Here is a 21,078-nt window from a genome sequence, read left to right as displayed (position 1 = left end):
TGTGCCGAGCACCGTTCTAAGCGCTGGGGGAGATCCAGGGGCATCAGGTTGTCCCACGTGGGGCTCACCGTCTTCATCCCCATTTTCCAGATGAGGGAACCGAGGCACCGAGAAGTGAAGTGACTTGCCCAGAGTCACACAGCTGACAGGTGGTGGAGGCGGGATTAGAACCCATGACCTCTGACTCCTAAGCCCAGGCTCTTTCCACTGAGCCGCGGACGATTGAGTGAGTGAATGGTTGTCTCTGTTGCCGAACTGTCCTTTCCGAGCGCTTAGTCCAGCGCTCTGCGCGCAGCCAGCGCTCCATAAATACCACTGAATGGATGACTGAATGATCGTCTCTATCTGTGGCCGCACTGCCCTTTCCGAGCGCTTAGTACAGCGTTCTGCGCGCAGCCAGCGCTCCATAAATACCGCTGAACGAATGAACGAACGAACGAATGGATGAAGGGCGGCCGGGTGGGGGCGCGTTTGGTCACGGAACTACAATTCCCAGAATGCCTTGGGGGGGGGAGGGCGGCGGCGGAGGACCGGAAGTGACATCACAAGGGCCGCGGGGGCCCGTTGCCCCGACCGACGTTGGGCGTCCGCGTGATTGTGCGCGAGCCGCGGGGTGGGGCGCGCGGAAGGGCAGTCGTGATTGGCCAGCGGCTCGGAGAAGACGCCGCCCCGGAGAAGGCTCAGGAGCACGCGGTCAGGCCCGGGGGCCAGAGGTCAAGCCCGCCCTTCGCCTCAACTCCTTCTTCGACGATTCTGGGCCGGGCAGTGAGGGCGGCGAGAGGTTTTACGTTTTCGCTTTTAATAATAATAACGTCGGTAGTTGTTAAGCGCTTACTCTGTGCAGAGCACCGTGCTAAGCGCTGGGGGGAGACACGGGGTCATGGGGTCGGCCCTCACGGGGCTCCCAGTCTTCATCCCCCTTTTCCAGATGAGGCCCAGAGAAGTGAAGTGACTCGCCCACAGTCGCCCAGCTGACGAGTGGCAGAGCGGGGATTCGAACCCATGACCTCTGACTCCCAAGCCCGGGCTCTTCCCACCGAGCCACGCTGCCGCTTTTCCTTTTTCTCCTCAAACTGCTGCCCAGTGGTGGGGCGGGCCGGGTGGCTTGGGGGGGGGGGGGGGGCGGAAGGTCACTGGTTGTCACCCCGGCCCTGCCCCTTGTCCGCCAGCCACTTCACTCCTCTGGGCCTCAGTGGCCTCATCTGGAAAATGGGGATGGAGAGCGGGAGCCCCACGGGGGACAGCCTGATTCTCCCCCAGCGCGTAGAGCAGTGTGTGGCGCAGAGCGCTCCCCAGATGCTACTTAAGTTTCAACTGGCTTCCAGCCAGCTCGCCCCTGGGGCCCGGCGGAAAGAGCCCGGGCTTGGGCGTCAGAGGTCGTGGGTTCGAATCCCGACTCCGCCGGTTGCCAGCGGCGTGACTTCGGGCAAGTCACTTCACTTCTCTGGGCCTCGGTGGCCTCATTTGGAAAATGGGGATTAAAAACTGTGAGCCCCACGTGGGACAACCTGTTCGCCTTGTAACCCCCCCCCCAGCGCTTAGAACAGTGCTTTGCACATAGTAAGCGCTTAACAAATACCACCATTAAGCTCGTTGTGGGCGGGGAACGTGCCAACCAACTCTGATCTCCCAAGCTTTTAGTACAGTGCTCCACACACAGTAATCATAGTGTCGGTATTTGTTAAGCGCTTACTATGTGCAGAGCACTGTTCTAAGCGCTGGGGTAGATACAGGGTCATCAGCTTGTCCCACGTGAGGCTCCCGGTCTTCATCCCCATTTTACAGATGAGGGAACTGAGGCCCGGAGAAGTGAAGTGACTTGCCCGCAGTCACCCAGCTGACGAGTGGCGGGGCCGGGATTCGAACCCATGGCCTCCGACTCCCAAGCCCGGGCTCTTTCCACTGAGCCACGCTGCTTCCCCGCACGCTCAGCAGATACCGCCGATCGATCAGCTCAAGGACTCCACGGCGGGCTCTGATGAAAGTGGAAATTCGAGGGGGAGGCGATTCAATCAGTACCCTAACCCCGGAAGCTGCTAGGAGGAAAAAAATGGTGGTATTTGTTAAGCCCTTACTATGTGCAAAGCGCTGGGGATACAAGGGGATCAGGTTGTCCCACGTGGGGCTCAAAGTCTTAATCCCCAGTTTACAGATGAGATAACTGAGGCACAGAGAAGTGAAGTGACTTGCCCGAAGTCACACAGCTGGCGAGCGGCGGAGCCGGGATTAGAACCCACGACCTCTGACTCCCAAGCCCCGGCTAGGGGACAGTACAGTACTGATTAATCCTTTCAATGCGATGACTTTAGCAGTGGCTTTGCCCCTCCCACGTTGAGAACTAGAGAGGTGTTAGGGAGGTAGAATTCCTAAATTATTTTTCACTTCCGTCCAAACTGAGTTGAGCAATTTCAACTTACCGGGTTCAGATTATGACCCATCAGTTCCTCCTTAAAACGTTAGACGTTTGGATTTCCCAAAAATAACGTAGAGGAGCCACGTGGCCCCAGCGGGGCCCCGAATCGGGCATTCCATCGTTGGCGGCTAAACTCCCCGTGGCATTTCTACTTGTTGCCTAACTGTGCTTTCCAAACGCGTCGTACAGTGCCCTGCATCCAGTAAGCGCTCAATAAACACGATTGAACGAATGAATGGAAGTTCTCTTAAAAAAAAATAGGTTTCTACACTACTAAGTATTTCTTCCTTCAGAGGCACGTGTATTAATTCAATCTTATGTGATCTTGCAGGGGGCCGATACGGTGTACCTTCTGTACTTCGATAAGTCATCCAACCTGGGCTCCTAAACGGGCTGTTGATATTCATCCAGGTTCATGGACGTGTGCCATAAGACAGGGGATGCCTTTTTAGGTGATATCAGCTCTTTAATTGCATCCTCTTCCTTTTCATAAACTGTACCGTGGGGAAAAAAAGAAAAATGATGGAATCTGTGGAGGATAAACCGGAAGAGACTTCTCAGCCAACGGAGTCCGACCAGCCAAGGGGACAGGGGGACCCCTCGGACAGCGGGAGCGAGGACATCTTACCCGAAATCTTTCAGCTTCTGCAGATCGACGTAGAGGTTGAAAACCCAAAGGCGTCGGTCAGGGAAAATGAACCGTGGGCCTCGGTATGTACAGTGGCCAAACCTTGGCTTCAGGGCGGATGTCGTCGTGTTAATAAAAAGAGACGGAAGGTAGGAAGTCCGCAGCATCCAGGTGGCTAGCTATATTGAGTGACTGAATGAGATGATTTTTTTTTTCTTGAAACAGCAGTTGGGTATTGGCACTGTAGTAGAGGAAACCGGTGATATTTCCCATGTCCAGGAAAGCTTATCGGTGCTGCAGCAGACCGAGCCTCATTCTTGTTTTATTAAACACACACACACACACACACAAAAAAAAGAACCCTCCCCCCAAACTGCCCCTAATTGCAGATTCCTAAAGCAAAAATAATTGTAGTCAAAGTAACTTACGTAGTGGGTACTTTTCTAGGCGTTATCTGCTGCTGCTGTCACCCTTTCGGATACAGTGCGGGCTTTTGAGACCTATAGGCGAGGCGTTAAACCTCTTGTTGTTCAGGACCGCGTTTTATTTCTGCCTTTGGGACTTATGAAATCTCACGCCGTTTTGTTTTCTGTGGCAACTAGAGAAATGTCTTACGGAAACAGAAACATTGGGAAAAAATCATCGCAGCCAAAAGGATCAAGAGAAAGCAAGCAAAGGAGAGAAGGAAAGCGAAACACGCAGGAGACCCAGGTACGGTTCTAACAAACCATTCTGTTGGCACGGGGACATTGAGTCCTCCTTGGTGTTCAACAGTGTAATGTTTTCTTTCGGGGGCCGTTTTGCTTAAATGTTTCTAGAAACTAGATCAGCGGGTACGTTTTTGGTTGCCGCAGTGAACGCACGTACATGAGGTGCCCAAATTTACTAGTTACTAAAGGAGGGCCCAAGAAGAAAAAAGAGAAGCAGGGTTAACTTTACATGGCATACTTTGAGTACTTAAGTGAGTATGAAGCCTCACTTAAGCTAAAGTGTCTGTTCATAAACGCTAATGGATCTTAGATGAATGGACAGGCCCTGTACGGCGCGTTTCCATACTATCTTTGTTTTGTTCTCGTCTGTGCATTAGAAGCCTGCCACCAGCACAGCAAACGTGTTTTGAAAGCAATGACCCGAGAACGATTTTTGGAGGCACGAGATTCCGGACCCAGGCTCTGTATAGATTTGAGCATGACCAACTACATGTCTAAAAAGGTAGAGTACACTGCTGAGCGTCCCCAAGTTTGGCATTGCGGTTCAGGAGGTAGGTGATGTGGCTGGAAGAGATTAGAGTTTCCACGTCCAGTTTCACCATCACCACATGGCTGCGAAGCTCTGCCGCTTGTCAGCTGTGTGTCACTTGACTTCTCTGGGCCTCGGTGACCTCATCTGTAAAATGGGGGGTGAAGACCGTGAGCCCCCCGGGGGACAACCCGACGACCCTGTATCTCCCCCAGCGCTTAGAACGGTGCTGTGCACGCGGTAAGCGCTTAACAAATACCAACATTATCATTACGAAGACGAGAATCCCGGCTTTGTGCTGCAGGGTGATGACGGTGATGGTATCTGTGAGCGCTTACTATGGGCCGAGCGCCGTTCTAAGCGCTGGGGGGAGATACAGAGGCAATCCAGGTTGTCCCGCGTGACAGATCCTCCTTTGACAGATGAGGTAACCGAGGCCTGGAGAAGTGAAGTGACTGCCGAGTGGCGGAGCCGGGATTAGAGGGGGGATGGGATACTGGGATTTGGGCTTTGGCGAGGAACTTGGAGGTCCCCGAGCTGTATCACATATAGGTAGAGCTGTGCCGGAGGAGACGGGGAGAAACGGGACTGTACGTTCGCTGTGGGCCGGGAGCGAGTCTACCAAATCCGTTGTGTGATGCTCTTCCAGGCGCTCAGTGAGCGCTGTTCACACGGCAAGCACTCGATAAATCCCGTTGACTGCCCGACTGAATGAGATGTAAGAAATCGTTATCTCCCGCACAGTAACCGGAAGACGCTTTACAGCAATTGTTCACGTCGTTCCCCTCCGCCAAGGCTTAAATGAATCAGGGTCTCCAGTGCCCTGTACTTTCCGGAGGCCCCGGGCACCGTAAGCGCTCGGCGAATTCCATCGATTGCTTGAGTACGGCGCCTGCGTTTGGCAGCCGAGGAGTCCGAGGCCCAGAAGAAGCGACAGAGCAGATCCGAGAGTGATGCAGAATCACTAGATCCTCTGGGACCCCCTCGGTCGGAGAGTAGGATCTTTTCAAAGGCCCCTGTTGTAATGATTTGAAATGAGAACTATATTCACAGCAACGTTTCACAGTATTTATTAGGTGAGACTGGGGCTGCGGTGTAACGTAGATTCCCCCCCGCCCCCGGGGTTGGTCAGGACAGACGTTAACTATTCAGTCGGTGATTTTTATTGAGCGTCTGCCGTCCGCGTGGCACTGTCCTCGGCGCCTGGGAGAGTACAGTGCAGTTGGTAGACACGATCCGTGCCCTGGTCTCAGACGTTAGGGAAGGGAGCCTCTGCGTCTGAATTTGAGGACGAAAATGCAGGCTTTACCGGCAGGAATATGACATTCCGTGGAAAGTGGAGGTTCTGTCTGCAGTTTCCTATTTGAAATTGTGACGCGACAGAGTCGGAATAACTTCTCACCCTTCAGGTGGGAGCTCCCGGAAGGAAGAGGTCAGCATAGGGAGGGCATGATGCAGAGGAAAGATTCCCAGCTGCCCGTTTAACCGAATCAGATACCGCCGGGCAAGTCGGAGGCTCCTTCCGAGCCTCAGCGTCCCCATCCGTGAAATCGGGATCGTAACGGGGACGCGTACCTATAGTTGTTGTTTGCATTCTGAGAGTCCACCAGTGACATCATAATCCACCAGTGAGTGCCTTTCCAGTAGGTGTAGGATCTACAACCTTGGACACGTCACGCCCCCAGAAAGGCGGTCGCTTGCGTTGTCAATAACGTGTACCGCGAGCCCCCCTCCCAGGGGTGTTGGGAAGGTATGAATGCCTTAAAGAGTTGCATGGGGTAGCCGTCCATTCGGTCGGATTTATTGAGCACTTACCGTGTGCCGAGCACTGTACTAAGCACCCGATAGAGTACATTCCCTGCCCACGACGAGCTTCCAGTCCAGAGGACGACGCGGCGGGTCGCACACGAAGGTGCTCGATGCGGCGTTTGCTGATGTTGCCGCCGAGTTGTTACCGAATTAACTGGCCTCATTTCTTTGAAGGAACAAAGCCGTCTGGCCGCCCAGATTCGAAGGGTCTATGGTTCAAACAAGAAAGCCGCCAAGCCATTTTGGATATACCTCACTGGATTCCAAGCCAACAGTACCCTGCACGAAGAGTGTTTGCGGATGAATGACGGATTTTCGAATTATCTCGTAAGTCCCTCCGCGAGTCGCCCTCGGCGGTGATGTGAAAGTCGCCCGGCGTACGGGAGATGAAGTAGAGGCCCAAGTAGGGCGGGGTTTGGGCTTCCGGCTGCTTCTCGGTTTTGGTGCAGAATTAACCGCCAGTTCCGTGACCGTTGCAACCCGCCTGTGGCTTTTAAGAATTCCGTCAGCGGACGAGACGGATCCTCCCCGGTCCTTTCCACACCGCTCAGTGTAACGGTCCGGCCGGCGGTCATCACCATCAGTAACTCGACAGAGTACAAGCCCGGTGCTTTAGGTCGTGTTTTCCATTTTTAGTGAATCCCTTACCTGCCCCCGACCCGATTTATTGGAGGCCTACGGCACGTCCGCCAGCCAATCGTGTAGCTCCCGTGTTGCTTGGCATCGAGGAGATCAAGATCCGTAAGCTCGGTGTGGGCAGGGAACGTGTCTGTTGTTACTGTCCAGTTCTCTCAAGCGCTTAGTACGGGGCCCTGCACATAGTAAGCACTCGATAAATACGGTTGATCGATTGGATCGTGTGTGAAGGAGAGGGGAGAGCCTCTGGAGGGAAGACGTGATTTTAGCATGACCGTGGCTGCCCGAATGCCAACAGCGAAGATCAGGAGCCTCCGTTCTAACACCAGTAAAGTGGAGTTCCCCTGGGGGTCTTTAGCGAGCACCTGTGAGTTCAGAGCTCCGTATTAATCAGTCCATCGAGCGATGGTATTTGAGTGCTGACTGTGTGCAGAGCGTTACGTGCAGGGTGAGAAGCAGCGCGGCCTAGCGGCGAGAGCACGGGCTGGGGAGTCGGAGGACGGGGGGGTCTTAATCCCGTCAACTGTCTGCTGTGCGACCTGGGGCAAGTCACTTCACCTCTCCGTGCCTCAGTGACCTCATCTGCACAGTGGGGATTGGGACGGTGAGCCCCACGTGGGACAAACCTGATTGCCTTGCATCACCCCCGGCGCTTAGAACCGTGCTTGGCACATAGTAAGCGCTTAACAAATACCATCATCATCATCATATTATTATTACTATTAAGCACTCGGGAGAGCGCAATAGCATAAGTAGACACAATCCCTGCCCTCATAGGACTTAAAATCTAAGAGGGGAGACAGATAGTAAAATAAATTACAGGTGAGGGGAGCAACCCAGTATAAGAATGTGTGGATAATGTGCATACGTGCTGTAGGGGTGGCTAAGTCTCTGCGTGCTTAGGGGGTAGGACTAAATGCATAAGTAACCCAGGAGGGAAGGAAAAGTAGTGGAATTTGCGGGGAAGATTGGGAGATAAAACAAGGAAAACATGCATCGCTGTCCTCCCGGAACTTACAGCGTAAAAGGTTGGACAGACAAAAATTCTTTACAGATAGTGGGAGCAGGAGGAAGAGCAGAGATGTAACAGGAAGTAATACGGGTGTATCAGGATGAAAATAACCGACTATAATAACAGATGGACAAATAAAAAATAGACACGTAAATGCCGAGGATGAGAATGAACCTGGGTCGACAGGACGGGGACAGGGATGGATTAAGACACCGCCCCCGGCCCCTTCCCCGGGCCGCTGGGGCTGTTTGATTCGCAGGAGACGGGGAAGGGTTCCACGTGACCCAGCATCAGTGTATCCCACTCTGCATGATGTCACGTGAGGACATCGGGGCGCACCGTATCCTCCTTCCTCTCCACCCCAAAACGGAAGCCTCCGCCGCACCACTTCCCCCCCCCCCCCCCAGGCCATCACACACGCACACGAGAGAGCTTTCCCTCCCACGACGGGGCCAAGCAGCCTTTTCAAATCAGTGGCGTTTATTAAGCGCTCACCACCTAGCACTTGGAAGAGTACGGTACAGCGGAGTTGGCGGACTCTTTCTCCGCATACAGTCTAGTAGGTCCTTTCGACACCAGGCCCCCCCGCTCGGGGGGAAGGCGTGGACGCTCGACTCGCACCAACGGGGACCCATCCCGGCTCTGTCTGTACGTGGATGTCGCCGTCTTGCTCGCTCCCCTGCAGCAGAGGAACCCGCTTTGGACCCTGGCCACGGGGACCGGGGGGAGAACGAGCGCGCACGCGTGAGGGGGTAAGACGTCCAGTCGGTGCTTGGCTCGACTACCTGCTGGCGAAAGGCAGATCCGCCACAAGCTGCTCCCGTCCCCTCCCCTCCGCATCCAGCTCAGTAGACACATTCCCCCAGAATCTCCGGGGCCTGCTCACCCCTCCGTCCTTCTGGGGTGGAGAGAGGGAGGCAGAGGGGAATCTCATCAGCCATACCTACCTGCCGGCTCTCATGGATATCCCGGATTCCCCTCTCAGCACATCCATCCTCCCCCCCCAAGCCCCCGCAGCTAGAGCTGAGCCACGGTCCCGTCGAAGAGTAAGCCGTCCTAGGGCTCGGGCCGCCCGACGCCGGGCCCGGCCGAGAGGACGCGGGGCGGGGATGACGGGCGGCAGTAAAACCGAGGCCACGTCGGGGCGGCGCCGACTGGAGCTGGAGGAAGGGAAGATGACCGCTGAGCGTGTCCGGCGTCGGAGGGGTCAGGGAGTGGAGGTCTGGACGTTGGGGGCTGCAGGTCAGCGCCGTTGATGCCAGGTCCCCCTTGATGTGACTTATGGGCAGCAGCCGTTTCCGTAAGGTCTGTTACGGCCGCCATTTTAGAATGTCCCAAGCAGCAGCCGTATTGGTAGAGTGGAGCCGTGTGGTTACCGTGGGTGCGTGAGGCGGTTGGAGTCTCCCTCGGGGCAGGGCCGTGGCTGCTAAAATCTCTGCATGAATCCACCGTGAGAATGAATCGGGGGGGACGTGGAATCGGGGGAGCGCCCCGAAGATGGGGAGTGTGCGGCTTAGCAGGGGATTCGGATTATACGTGTTTTCTCATCGAAAATGGGTGTGGGTAGGATCCTTCATTTTGAGCAAAATGGATTTTTACGGAAAATGCCAGATTTTACACAAAGCATCAGTCATTTGGTTCTGGTTTTTCCACCCCACTTTGGTATTAATTACTCGTTCTGCTGTCCGACTCCCCCTTCTAGACCGTCAGCCCGTTGCTGGGTCGGGGTCGTCTCTATCTGTTGCCGGATTGTACTTTCCAAGCGCTTAGTACGGTGCTCCGCATACAGTGAGCGCTCAGTAAAGGCGATCGGATGAATGAGTGAACGAAGGGGACCGAGTCCACAAATTAATCATCCCCCCTACAAGACCAGAGGTGCTGATGAGAGCGAGGGTCGGCTCCTCTCTCATCAGCAGCTCCGACTCGGAGCCGGTCCCGGATAGAGAATAAATTCCGATATTTGTCCAGGGAGATCTCCTCCTTTCTCCCCCGACCCCCCTTCAATTTTCATCCATTTTTGTGATGGTAATATAAATCCCCTTAAATTATTAGGGGAACACAGTTAAATCCGAGAGGAAAAGCCCTCACTATAAAGCAATCTGGGAAGATTTCATATCTTTATATTTCTTAATTTTACATTTTTCAGATGGACGTAACAGAGGATGACTGCCTTAATTTATTTCCTTTGGAAACACTTGTGTATCTGACTCCTGACTCCGAAAATGGTATGTAATTTGCTTCCGGAGATTTAGAGTAGCTTTTCAACGTCGTCCCCCTTGGCCTTCCAGATAATTATTTCGGGCTAAATAGTTGTCTCGGAAGGAAAAAAAAATCCATCTCTTCCGAGACTGGATTGATCTACTTTGCGGCCGTCGGTAATGAAAGCGACGTGGGCCAGGGACTGTGTCCAACCCGATTACCTCGTCTCCACCTCAGCGCTTAATACAGTGCCTGGCACGGAGTAGTCGCTTAACCCCACCCATTATTATTATTATCAAGTAATGATATCACTGTGGATCTGTGTGACGTCTTTCTCACTAAAATCTCAAAATTTGCAGTTTACCTCGTTTTACCCTCATGGCATCGATGGGAAGGACGGCATTATCATCCTCATTTTGCAGGTGGCCGTCACCCTAAATATCCCCCAGGGAGTCTCTGGCAGAATTAGAGGTAGAATCCTGGTAAATGATAGGAATGATAATTACAAGAATAAATTAGGGGACTTAAGCGCTTACCACGTGCCAAGCACTGTTCTGAGCGCAGGTTAATCAGGTTGGACCCGGTTCCTGTCCCCCACGGTGCTCAGTCTTCATCCCCATTTTACAGCTGAGGTAACTGAGGCCCAGAGGAGTGAAGCGACTTGCCCGAGGTCACACAACGGACGGGTGGGGGAGTCGGGAGCAGAACTCAGGTCCTTCTGAGTCCCGGGCCCGTGCTCTAGCCACTGAGCCACACTGCTTCTCTGCCCAGTGTAGTCCGGCCCCGGGCGGCTCGCCAAGTCACGGAAGACCCTCGGGTTGTCTGTCATCCCCGGTCGCCACTTTCGGCAGCCGGGGCTCGTCGTCCTGCTCACTCGGGCCTCCGGCGGCCTGCTCGCGGCTCTCAGCTTCGCTCCTCTCAAGCCACCCTACTCGCCGCCCCTCGTTCCCGTGCCCTCCTGCCTACCTGGAACTTACCCCTCGTCCTCAGTGGTATTTACTGAGTGCTTACTGCGTGCAGAGCACTGGACCGAGCGCTTGGGAAAGCACGGTACACCAGAGCGGGTAGACACGTTCCCTGCCCACGGCGAGCTTACAGTCTCGAGGCTCCCGGACTTGTTTTCTCTCCGCCGGGCCACACGTAACGTAGTGGGCCGTAAACTCCTCGAGTACAGGAATGACGCCCGTTAATCATCGTACTCTCCCAAGTGTCCTGCACGGTGTCGGCACTCGGTGAGTACTGTTGAGTGCTCCTGCCCCAGACTCATACCAGAGCAGGTTAAGCTACCGTTTATGGCTCTGGGGTATCACCAGTCTCACTACTTGAACCCGAAGCATGTGTCCACACTTGTTTTGTTACCACTAAACACCCTTCCGCCTCCTCTGTGGGTCGCACCTGGAGAGTGTCCAGGCCTCTACCAGTCACGACTACGGGAGGGAGAGTCAAGCAGAGGCCTGTCCGTTCCCTTCCTAGCTCGGCTAGCGAGCGGAAGGCCGTCTCCTACAAGTCAAAACTCTCGCCCGTGCTGGGCAGCGGCGGCAGGGGAGCGAGTCGGGGGGGGCGGCTCGAGTTTCCGGCGCGGAAGGAGGGAATGGTAAACCGCTTCCGGGTTTTGACCGAGGAGACTCGACGGACACGCTGCCGGAACGATTGCGGGTGGAGAGCGGGGCGTTCCGGGAGAGACGTACCCGTGGCGTCGCATATGGTCCGACGGCATAAGGCGGCAACAGCAAATACACTTGAAGCTTTTTTTTGTTTGGTTTTGTCCCTGAGAAGCTGTAGCACGGATCTGTTCAAGTCGCTTTTCCCCTTTTTATTTGTTGTGTCGTTAGTGCTTGAAGATATCGACGTAAACAAAATTTACATCCTCGGTGGACTTGTGGACGAAACCATTCAGAAGGTGAGTGTTGGTTCTCAAAAGCCAATCTTTCCTATATTCATTCATCCATTCGATGGTATTTATTGAGCACTCACTGTGTGCAGAGCACAATACGGCAGTAGAGAGAGACGGACCCTGCCCACAGTGGATTTACGGTCTTGAGGGGGAAATAATGATTATGACGTTTGTTAAGCGCTTACTATGTGCCAGGCGCTGTTCTGAGCGCTGGGGTAATAATGATAACGGTGTTTGTTAAGCGCCTACTCTGTGCCAAGCGCTGTTCCGAGCGCTGGAGTAGATCAGTCAGTGGGATTTGTCGTGCGCTCACTATGGGCAGAGCCCTGTACGAAGCGCTTGGGAGAGTACAGTAGGACAGAATTGGCAGAAACGGTCCCTCCTCGTAATGAGCTCGCAGTCTAGAGAGGGAGACGGACATTAATACAAATAATGACGTATGAAGATATGTAAGAAGTGCCCGTGGGGTTGGGAGTGGGGTGAGTGTCAAAGGACCAAAGGTCCCAAATCCAAGTACGTAGGCGGCGCGGAAGGGACACCAGACCAGGGAAAAGAGGGCTTAAAGGGGGGAAGGCCTCCTGGGGGAGATGTGGCGGCGATACTGCTTCGACGATGGGGAGAGCGGGGGTCTGGCATATATGAAGGGGGAAGGAGTCCCAGGCTAGGGGGAGGACGTGGAAAGGGGTCGAGGGTGAGATGGACGAGATCCGGGCGCAGCGAGTAAGCTGGCGCTAGAGGAGCGGCAAGCGCGGGCCGGGCTGTAGCGGGAGAGGAGTGAGGTGAGGTAGGGTGGGGCGAGCCGATCGAGCGCGTTACAGCCGACGGTGAGGGGTTTGTGTTTGACGCGGAGGTGGACGGGCAGCCGTTGGAGGTTGTTGAGGAGTGGGGAAGGCGTGGACGGAACGTCTCCGTTGAAAAACGATCCGTGCGGCGGGGTGAAGTACGGACCGGGGCGGGGGGAGGCGGGAGGCCGGTCGCCGAGGCGGGATAGGGTAAGTCCCTGGATCAGCGCGGCAGCGGTTTGGATGCAGAGGAAAGGGCGGATCCTCGCAGCGTCGCGCAGGAAGAACCGACGGGATTTGGAGACGGATCGAATGCGTGGGCGGAACGAGGGAGACGGGTCGAGGACGCCGCCGAGGTTACGGGCCCGGGAGATAGGGAGGTAGATGCGCCGAAGGGGGAAAACGGGGAGGACGGGGTCCCGGGCGGGGAGATGAGGAGCTCTGTTTTGAACCCGTTCAGTTTGGGATTCGATGATTAAGTCGGCGGCGGGACGTCCGGCTTAGAGGTGTCCGGGGAGCAGGAGGAAATGCAAGCTTGCAGAGGAGGAAGAGGAGGTTAGGGCCGGAGATTCCGACTGGGGAATCGCCTGCGCCGAGATGGCAGTTGAAGCCACGGGAGTGAACGAGTTCTCCGAGGGAGGGGCCGGAGATGGAGACTAAATGCCACTGACTGATCCGATTCACAGAGGCTGACGTTTCAGAAGGCCCAAGAAAACTCCATCCAGACCGCCCGACTGCCGATCCAAGAGTACATGGTCAGAAACACTAATGCAAAGAACTACCATTCAGAAATACTGGCCATCAATCAAGGTACGGGTCCTTAACGTTACGCTCGGTTAACGTCGTCTTTCAGCCGCGTGCCCTTTCTCCAGCTCAGTTCACCTTTGTTCAGGGCCCGGTGCCTTTTTCAGGCCGAGCGGCTCTTAGCTGGTTACGTCAGGAAGGGGTCGTGTTTCCACCGACTGCCTTGATGTCCCCCGGGTGGGCACCGTGCACCTTTACGTGCGTTGCAGAGCGCGTCGGCTTCATTTTGGAAGGAAAAGCGAATGCTACGGCATATCCACCGGGGAGAGTGCCCCGTCACCTCTCGTGTGTTTCTTTTCCCAATTTAAACGTATGATGTTTCTCTTTACTTTCTGACAGTGTTTGATGTACTGTTAACTTACTATGAGACTCGAAGTTGGCCCGAGGCACTGAAAGCCGGAGTTGCACCCAGAAAAGGCTTTGTTCTTCAAGACTCGGTGGACACTTCGCCCTCGGGAGATGAGTTTGGAGAGATCGGCTCTCCTCAGTAGGGGCCCGAGATTCTTAAGCCGGCGGCGCTACTATTAAAGACCGGTCTCAGTCTTTAAGGTTCTTAGTAGTTATTGATAAGCCTCTACCTCAGACGCGGGGAGCCGTTGTCCGTCTGGCGCGTCGCGGGGGAAAGCACGTCAGAGGAAAGATTGCCGAGGCGGAGGTGTGCCGCGGTGGTGGCTTCACGGACCCACCTCCCCCCGTCGCTCGGTCGGTCGTATCCGAGCGCTTCCTGGGGGCAGAGCACCGTACTGAGCGCTTGGGAGAGTACGACGGGACAGTGTGACGGACCCGTGCCCCGCCCGCAACGAGCTTACGGTCTAGAGAAGTCACCCGTGCCCCGCCACACACGCGGGCGTCTCACAGACGTCGCTTCCGCGCTCTCCCTCCTCCCCCTTCCCTCTCCTTCCCCGCCTTTGAAGCCCGTGTCATTCGCCTCTACCGCCCGCTCCAGATTCTCGGAGCCGTCGTCTGCCGCCCCTCCCGGTCCCACCTCCGACTCCTTTAACCACCCCGACCCCTTTCTCACCTTCCTCCTCTCCTTCTCCCTGCCCGCTCTGATCCTCGGAGACTTCGACATCCACGTGGATGTACCCGGCGACCCATCCGCCGCCGCCCGCTATCGCTCCTCGACTCTGCCGTCCTCCTGCTCCACCACACCTCGCCCGCTCACCGACTCGGTCGCACCCTCCATCTCGTCATCCCTCACCGCCGCACTATCTCCACCCTCACCGACTCTGAAATCCCCCTCTCTGACCACAACCTTCTCACCTGCCTCCTCTCTCACGCTCCCTCCCCCTGCAAATCTGTATCACTCCCCCACAGAGACTCCGCTCTCCTGACCCCATCCGTCTCTCCCAAAACATCGCACCCCACCTCGCCTCCCCATCCCCTCTTCCCACTCCCGATGATCAGGTTACCGCTCTCAACCCCGCCCTCTCTACTCAACTCGCTTAACTTCTATCTTTAACCACTCACTCTCCAAGGGCTCCTTCCCCTCTGCCTTCAAACATGCCCAGGTCTCCCCCATCCTAAAAAAACCCTCTCTCGACCCCACTTCCCCTTCCAGTTACCGTCCTATCTCCCTCCTGCCCTTCCTTTCCAAACTCTTAGAACGAGTCGTCTACACTCGCTGCCTCGAATTCCTCAACTCCAACTCTCTCCTGGACCCCCTCCAGTCTGGCTTCCGTCCCCTCCGCTCTACCGCTCACCCGTGACCTCCTCCTTGCCAAATCCAATGGCTCCTACTCCCTCCTAATCTTCCTCGACCTCTCAGCTGCCTCTGACACCGTCGACCATCCCCTTCTCCTCCACACCTCATCTCACCTTGGCTTCACGGACTCCGTCCTCTCCCGGTTCTCCTCTCATCTCTCTGGCCGGTCATTCGCGGGCTCCTCCTCCCCCTCCCATCCCCTAACTGTAGGGGTTCCTCAAGGGTCAGTTCTTGGCCCTCTTCTGTTCTTCATCTATACTCTCTTCCTTGGTGAACTCGTTCGCTCCCACGGCTTCAACTATCACCTCTACGCCGATGACACCCAAATCTACATCCCGGCTGGATTACTGCGTCGGCCTCCTCTCGGATCTCCCTTCCTCCTGCCTCTCCCCGCTCCAGTCTATTCTTCATTCCGCTGCCCCGATCGTCTTCCTACAGAAACGTTCTGGGCACGTCACTCCCCTCCTCAAAAGCCTCCGGTGGTTGCCTGTCGACCTTGGCACGAAACGAAAACTCCTCACTCTTGGCTTCGAAGCTCTCCGTCACCTCGCCCCCTCCTACCTCACCTCCCTGCTCTCTTTCTACGGCCCACCCCGTAAACTCCGCTCCTCTGCCGCTCACCTCCTCACGGTCTCCCGCTCGCGCCTATCCCGCCGTCGACCCCTGGCCCACGTCCTACCGCTGTCCCGGAACGCCCTCCCTCCTCACCTCCGCCAATCCAACTCTTCCCCTCTTCAAAGCCCTACTGAGAGCTCACCTCCTCCAGGAGGCCTTCCCAGGCTGAGCCTCCCCTTTTCCCTCTGCTCCCTCTCCCCTCAACACTGTGCTCATTTGTACATGTTATTCATTACCCTATGTATTTTGTTAATGAGGTGTACATCTCCATGATTCTATTTACTTGATGATGTTTTGTGCTGTTTCCCCCGTTTAGACCGTGAGCCCATCATCGGGCAGGGATCGTCTCTGTTGCCGAATTGTACATCCCAAGGCTTAGTACAGTGCTCTGCACATAGTAAGCGCTCAATAAATTCTGTTGAATGAATGAACGAATCTGACAGGTTCCCAGGCTCTGGGGGAGGGAGGAAAGGAGCGAAGAAAGGTGCAGAGCGCGCAAGGGGAAGTTAATTTCACGACAGGATGATGCACGCTCAGATTTTTGTTCACTTACTCTTCTGGCACCTCGACTGGCACACTTGCAGACTCCCTGGCCAGCTCCAGTTTAATAAGGAGTGTTCTTCGGTCGGGATTATCTGGGCATCTCCAGGGGGCAGGCTGAGGCGACCCCCGTACGTCGAGTTCCGGGACTATTCGAGGCCTGAAAAATGGGGTCAGCGCGCAGACCCGCGCCCTGGCGTCCCTTACGTGCTAGCGATTCTCACCCGGCATGTCTGACCGGTGGAGCTTTCCAGGGCCGGGTCTCATGGATGCCGGTCCTGGACTACTGATTTTGGGGGGGGGGGGGGGGGGGGGGGTCTTTCTCTCTCTAGGCCCCTCAGACCTTATTCCCCGGGGCGGGTTTTTCTTTTCTTGTCTCGCAACTCCAGAAGGGTGTTCTTCCATCACCCTGTGATTTAAAAACTGAGTCTCCGACAAGGTCCCAGCTAGGGAAGGGATGTGCGTCCCCGATAACTGTGGTACTTGTTAAATGTTTACTCTCTGATAATGTGGGAAGCAGGGAGGCTTTACTGGAGAGAGCGTGGGCCTGGGGAGTCAGGTCATGGGTTCTAATCCCTGCTCTGCCACCTGTCTGCTACGTGACCTTGGGCAAGCCCCTTCACTTCCCTGGACCTCACTTCCCTCATCTCTAAAATGGGGATTAACACCGTGAGTCCCCCGTGGGACGACCCGATTACTCGTATCCACCCCAGTGCTTAGAACGGTGCTCGGCGCATGGTAAGTGCTTAACAAATACCTTAATCATTATTATTATTACTAGATGTCAAGCACTACTAAGTGCAGGGGAAGAAACGAGATCATCAGGTCGGACACGGTCCCTGTCCCACGGGGCTCTCGGTCTAAATAGGAAGGAGAACGTGTATTTAATGCCCTTTTTACCGATGAGGAAAATGGAGGCAGAGAGGTCAGTGACTTTCCCAAGCAGGCAAGGGGCAGGACGGGGATTAGAACCCGGGTCCTCCGACTCCCGGGCCAATGCTAATGTAATGCAGCAAAGGTACGGTGTGTTGCGTTCAGTCGACGCTCAATAAACAATTCCATTGATGACGATTAATAATGGTGGTATCTGTTAAGCGCTATCTGCCCGGCCCTGTTCTAAGCGCTGGGGTGGATACCAGCAAAGCGGGTTGGACACGGTCCCTGCCCCGCGTGGGGCTCACGGTCTTAATCCCCATTTTCCAGATGAGGGAACTGAGGCACAGAGAGGTGAAGTGACCTGCCCGGTGCCACCCAGCAGACAAATGGCAGAGTCGCGATTAGAAGCCATTGACGGCTGGCTGGCAACCTCAGAACCTTGGGTTGCTGCCCTAGGACCCTCCCCGGCCTCAATCCGTCAGCGGTATTTAGTGAGCACTTACCGCGTGCGTGAATGCCCGGGAAAACAGCTCCCAACTCAGGATTCGGAAGTGCAACAGACTCCTCCTCTCCTCCGGGCCATCCGTCCCTCAAGGAACACAGAATGGCCTCCTCCCTTAGGCTTTTGTGAAGAATCCCAGGGGAAGGGAGGTCGAGAACGCAGGGGCTAAGCGGTCGCATTAGGCCGCGGAGTGACCCGTGGGATGGAGGAAAGAAAGCCGGGGGCGGGGGATCGGTCTGGGAAGAGGTGGGGGGAGCGCGAGGAACGCTTCGGGGTGGAATTCTTGACCTTCCGTTCCGAAGCTCGAACGGTTTTTAGACGGGCCCTCTTTGAAGTGGATCGATCTACCCTGAAAAGGTTCTGTACCGCGGGAGCATTCAGAAATCGATTCTGAAGTCTGCCGTTCGGGGGACCGTAACGAGGGTCGGTTTCATTCGAGGAGACGGCCGGGAAAAGAACGTCTGGGTTGCATTACCGGGCGGTGTACTGTGGGAAGCGAAAAAGGATACGTGATCGAACCACTCGAACATCTCTGTTCACGAACCCGGCTCCCGCGGGAGGTTCTGACAAGCAACGTAAATTCCCCCCGGGGGGAACGAAGCGTTGGGAAGCAGCATCCAGGATTCGCCCCCCCCCCGCCTCCGGGCCAAGACTCCCCTTAGCTTCCTCTCCCTCAAATTCTTCCACTGTGGTGCCCCGGCCCTCCCCTAATTCTTTCTCTCCCCTCCACCCCATTGCCTTCGACCCCTTCCATCATCTCCCCTCCCCTCTTTTAATGGCTCGTCTCCCCGCCCCGCCCGGAGACCGTCGGCTCCCCGTCGCCTGCCAACTTTCTCTCCCACACGCGTGACACGGCCCTCTCCTACGCTAAGTGCTCAAATAATGATCATCATCACGGTATTCGTTAAGCGCTCTCTGCGGGCCGAGCGCCGACCGACCGATTCTTGCTGCTGTAAATGTCCTGTAAACCTTCCTACTGTTCTGAGCGCTGCCGGGATTCGAGCGGCGTGAAGCCATAAATCCGTTGTTCTCTAGTGTGAAAGAAGAGCCTTGCGCGATCCCCTTTTTCTCAAGAGCGGAAAGGTGCGCCGCAGGGTGAAGGCAGAAGAGCCAGTATGTAGCTCTGTCAATCCCGCATTTGAGGTGAGTCTCTAAAATCAATTCGAATTGACAGAATCTTTCCAGATAAATTCAAATAGTTCCATCTTTTTTTTTTGGCAAATACTAAAAGCTGACTTCCTCACCCTAACTGAAGCCTATTCCCTGTCTTTTACTGCTTTTTAATCGTGTTCTTCATCCGCGCGGTCTCCTGTCCTTTCTCCCCTTACGTCCGGTTCTTTTCCTCTGGCCAGTTCCCCCGTGACAGGAAGGCCGGAAGATCTCGCAAAACCCCAACGTTAAGGAAAAGGCGGGTCGCGATAGGCTATTCGCCCGCCTCCGGCACCTCGGGCCTTCGACGCTGCAGAGCGTTTATTTCCAACGGCCTTCTAACGGCACTCTACTCGAAACGCGTCGTGAAAACACATTATGACGGAAACGAGTCCAGGAGAGCTCCCGGCGGCTTTCGCTGGTGAACGGTCGGGGGTGGATGAAGAACAGCTGCTGCGGTATTCCAGGGTGACCAGAGGAGATTCTTTGCGCAACCACCGGCGTGGGGGGGAGAGGATTGCCATCTCCTGCACCAAGCAGAAGACACACGGGCAGCGCCAAGAGTTTCCGAAGGTAGGGCAGTGCCCAGTTACGGCTCTGACGCCGAGGAGGGTGGTACGGGGTGGGTCGACTCGACCGGGCAGAGGAGCGGCGTGGCCTGGCGGAAAGGGAACGGGCCCGGGAGTCGGAGGACCCGGGTTCTAATCCCAGCTCTGCTGCGTGACCTGGGGCAAGTCGCTTCACTTCTCCGCGCCACCTTTCCTCCACTGTAAAATAGGGATTCAAGTATCCGGTCTCCCTACCATAGTCCCTGTCCCGAAGACGGGGCTCACAGGCTAGGTCCAACCCCATCGCCTTGAATCTGCCCCAGCGCTTAGAACAGCGCTGGACCCGGAGTGCCATTTAAAAAAAAAACTGCAATTCCTTAGTTCCCGAATCTCGGATGGCCTGGTTTGTCTGGGCTTAAGCTAGTAAGCTCCTCGTGGCCAGGGATCGTGTCTGCCCATAATCTGTGAAACTTACTGCGTACCAAGCGCCGTCCCAGGTCCCGGGGTAGACAGAAGGTTATCGGTTTGGATGCGGTCCCGGGCCCACCCGGGGTGCCCGGTTTAGGTAGGAGGGGACGGGATCGCACCCCCACTTTACAGACGAGGAAACCGAGGCCCAGAGAGGTTGAGCGACTTGCCCCGGGGCAGACAGGTGGCGGAGCCGGGATGCGAACCCAGATCTCCCCGACTGCCCGGCCCGTACTCCCTTCCACCAGCTCACGCCGCTTCGACGCTCCCGACGCGCCCGCGTACTCTCTACGGCGCTCTGCACACGATGGATGCCCCTGAGTGGCCTCACGGTTTCCGAGCCCCGGAAAGGGGGGGGGGGGAGGGACGGGGACGTGGGATTTTTTTCTCCCCGACCTGTGGCTCGAGGCCACCAAGAGTCGTCGATTATTCTCGATACGGACAGCAGAAGAGGAATCAAACTTACGGAAGCATTCTCAGACCAAACCCACCACGGTCGGTAACCGTCATCCTGCGGGAGCACAGATCGCTCGCTCTCGGCCGGACGCTCGTCGTGGGCGGGCACGCGGTACGTGCTTAACAAATACCGTAATTATCATTAGCGTACAGGGCTCTGCACACGGGAAGCGCTCAGTAAACGCCGTCGTCGACGATCTCAAACTAGAAACATTTTAACCGAGCTCTCCTCTACCTCTGGGGCTTCAAATCCTTCACTGGGTTTGGGGGAGGAGGGACCGACTGCTGTTTGGGCAAACAGAACGTCCGTGTTTGCGGCGCCTGCAAAGTCGACCCGAGGACGGCCATCGGCGGTTAACGTCTGCGTCCGTCTCCACCTGGAATCTAAACCCCTGCGGGGCCGGTAGGGTCCACCCGCTTCTGTTTTGTCTTGTTAGAGAAGCAGCGCGGCTAGAGGAGCAGCGTGGCTCGGTGGAAAGAGCCCGGGCTTGGGAGCCAGAGGTCATGGGTTCGAATCCCGGCTGTGCCACCTGTCAGCTGTGTGACTGTGGGCAAGTCACTTTACTTCTCTGTGCCTCCGTTCCCTCATCTGTAAAATGGGGATGAAGACTGTGAGCCCCAAGTGGGACAACCTAATCACCCTGTACCTACCCCAGGGCTTAGAACTAGAACACAGTAAGCGCTTAACAAATACCAACATCGTTATTATTATTATTCTGGGCTGCCAACGCTGCTGCGGCTTCCACCCCTAAGTACTAGGGCGGTCCAAAACGAGCAAGCCGTAGATTTACCAACTGAATGCG

The 21,078-nt window shown here is 55.8% G+C and overlaps 1 protein-coding gene across 2 annotated transcripts; it reads left to right on the top strand.

Annotated features, from left to right (window-relative positions):
- The first annotated feature begins 598 nt into the window (after nucleotides 1-598).
- On the top strand, nucleotides 599-13,964 carry TRMT10B (tRNA methyltransferase 10B). Of its 2 annotated transcripts, none has more exons than XM_007655563.3 (9): nucleotides 599-781; nucleotides 2,929-3,190; nucleotides 3,644-3,752; nucleotides 4,129-4,253; nucleotides 6,264-6,416; nucleotides 9,884-9,962; nucleotides 11,769-11,836; nucleotides 13,299-13,422; nucleotides 13,756-13,964. In XM_007655563.3, exons 2-9 carry the CDS (start codon nucleotides 2,933-2,935, stop codon nucleotides 13,905-13,907), a joined length of 1,068 nt encoding a protein of 355 aa, XP_007653753.1. In that variant the 5' UTR covers nucleotides 599-781; nucleotides 2,929-2,932; the 3' UTR covers nucleotides 13,908-13,964. The 2 variants fall into 2 exon arrangements, with proteins under 2 accessions (XP_007653753.1, XP_001511282.2); XM_001511232.5 differs by having other exon boundaries at nucleotides 600-781; nucleotides 2,929-3,124.
- The last annotated feature ends 7,114 nt before the right edge of the window (nucleotides 13,965-21,078 follow it).

Source organism: Ornithorhynchus anatinus, chromosome X5 (assembly GCF_004115215.2).
Source record: "Ornithorhynchus anatinus isolate Pmale09 chromosome X5, mOrnAna1.pri.v4, whole genome shotgun sequence".
In the NCBI taxonomy this organism is placed as follows: domain Eukaryota; kingdom Metazoa; phylum Chordata; class Mammalia; order Monotremata; family Ornithorhynchidae; genus Ornithorhynchus; species Ornithorhynchus anatinus.
This window is presented reverse-complemented; position numbering and strand designations above follow the sequence as displayed.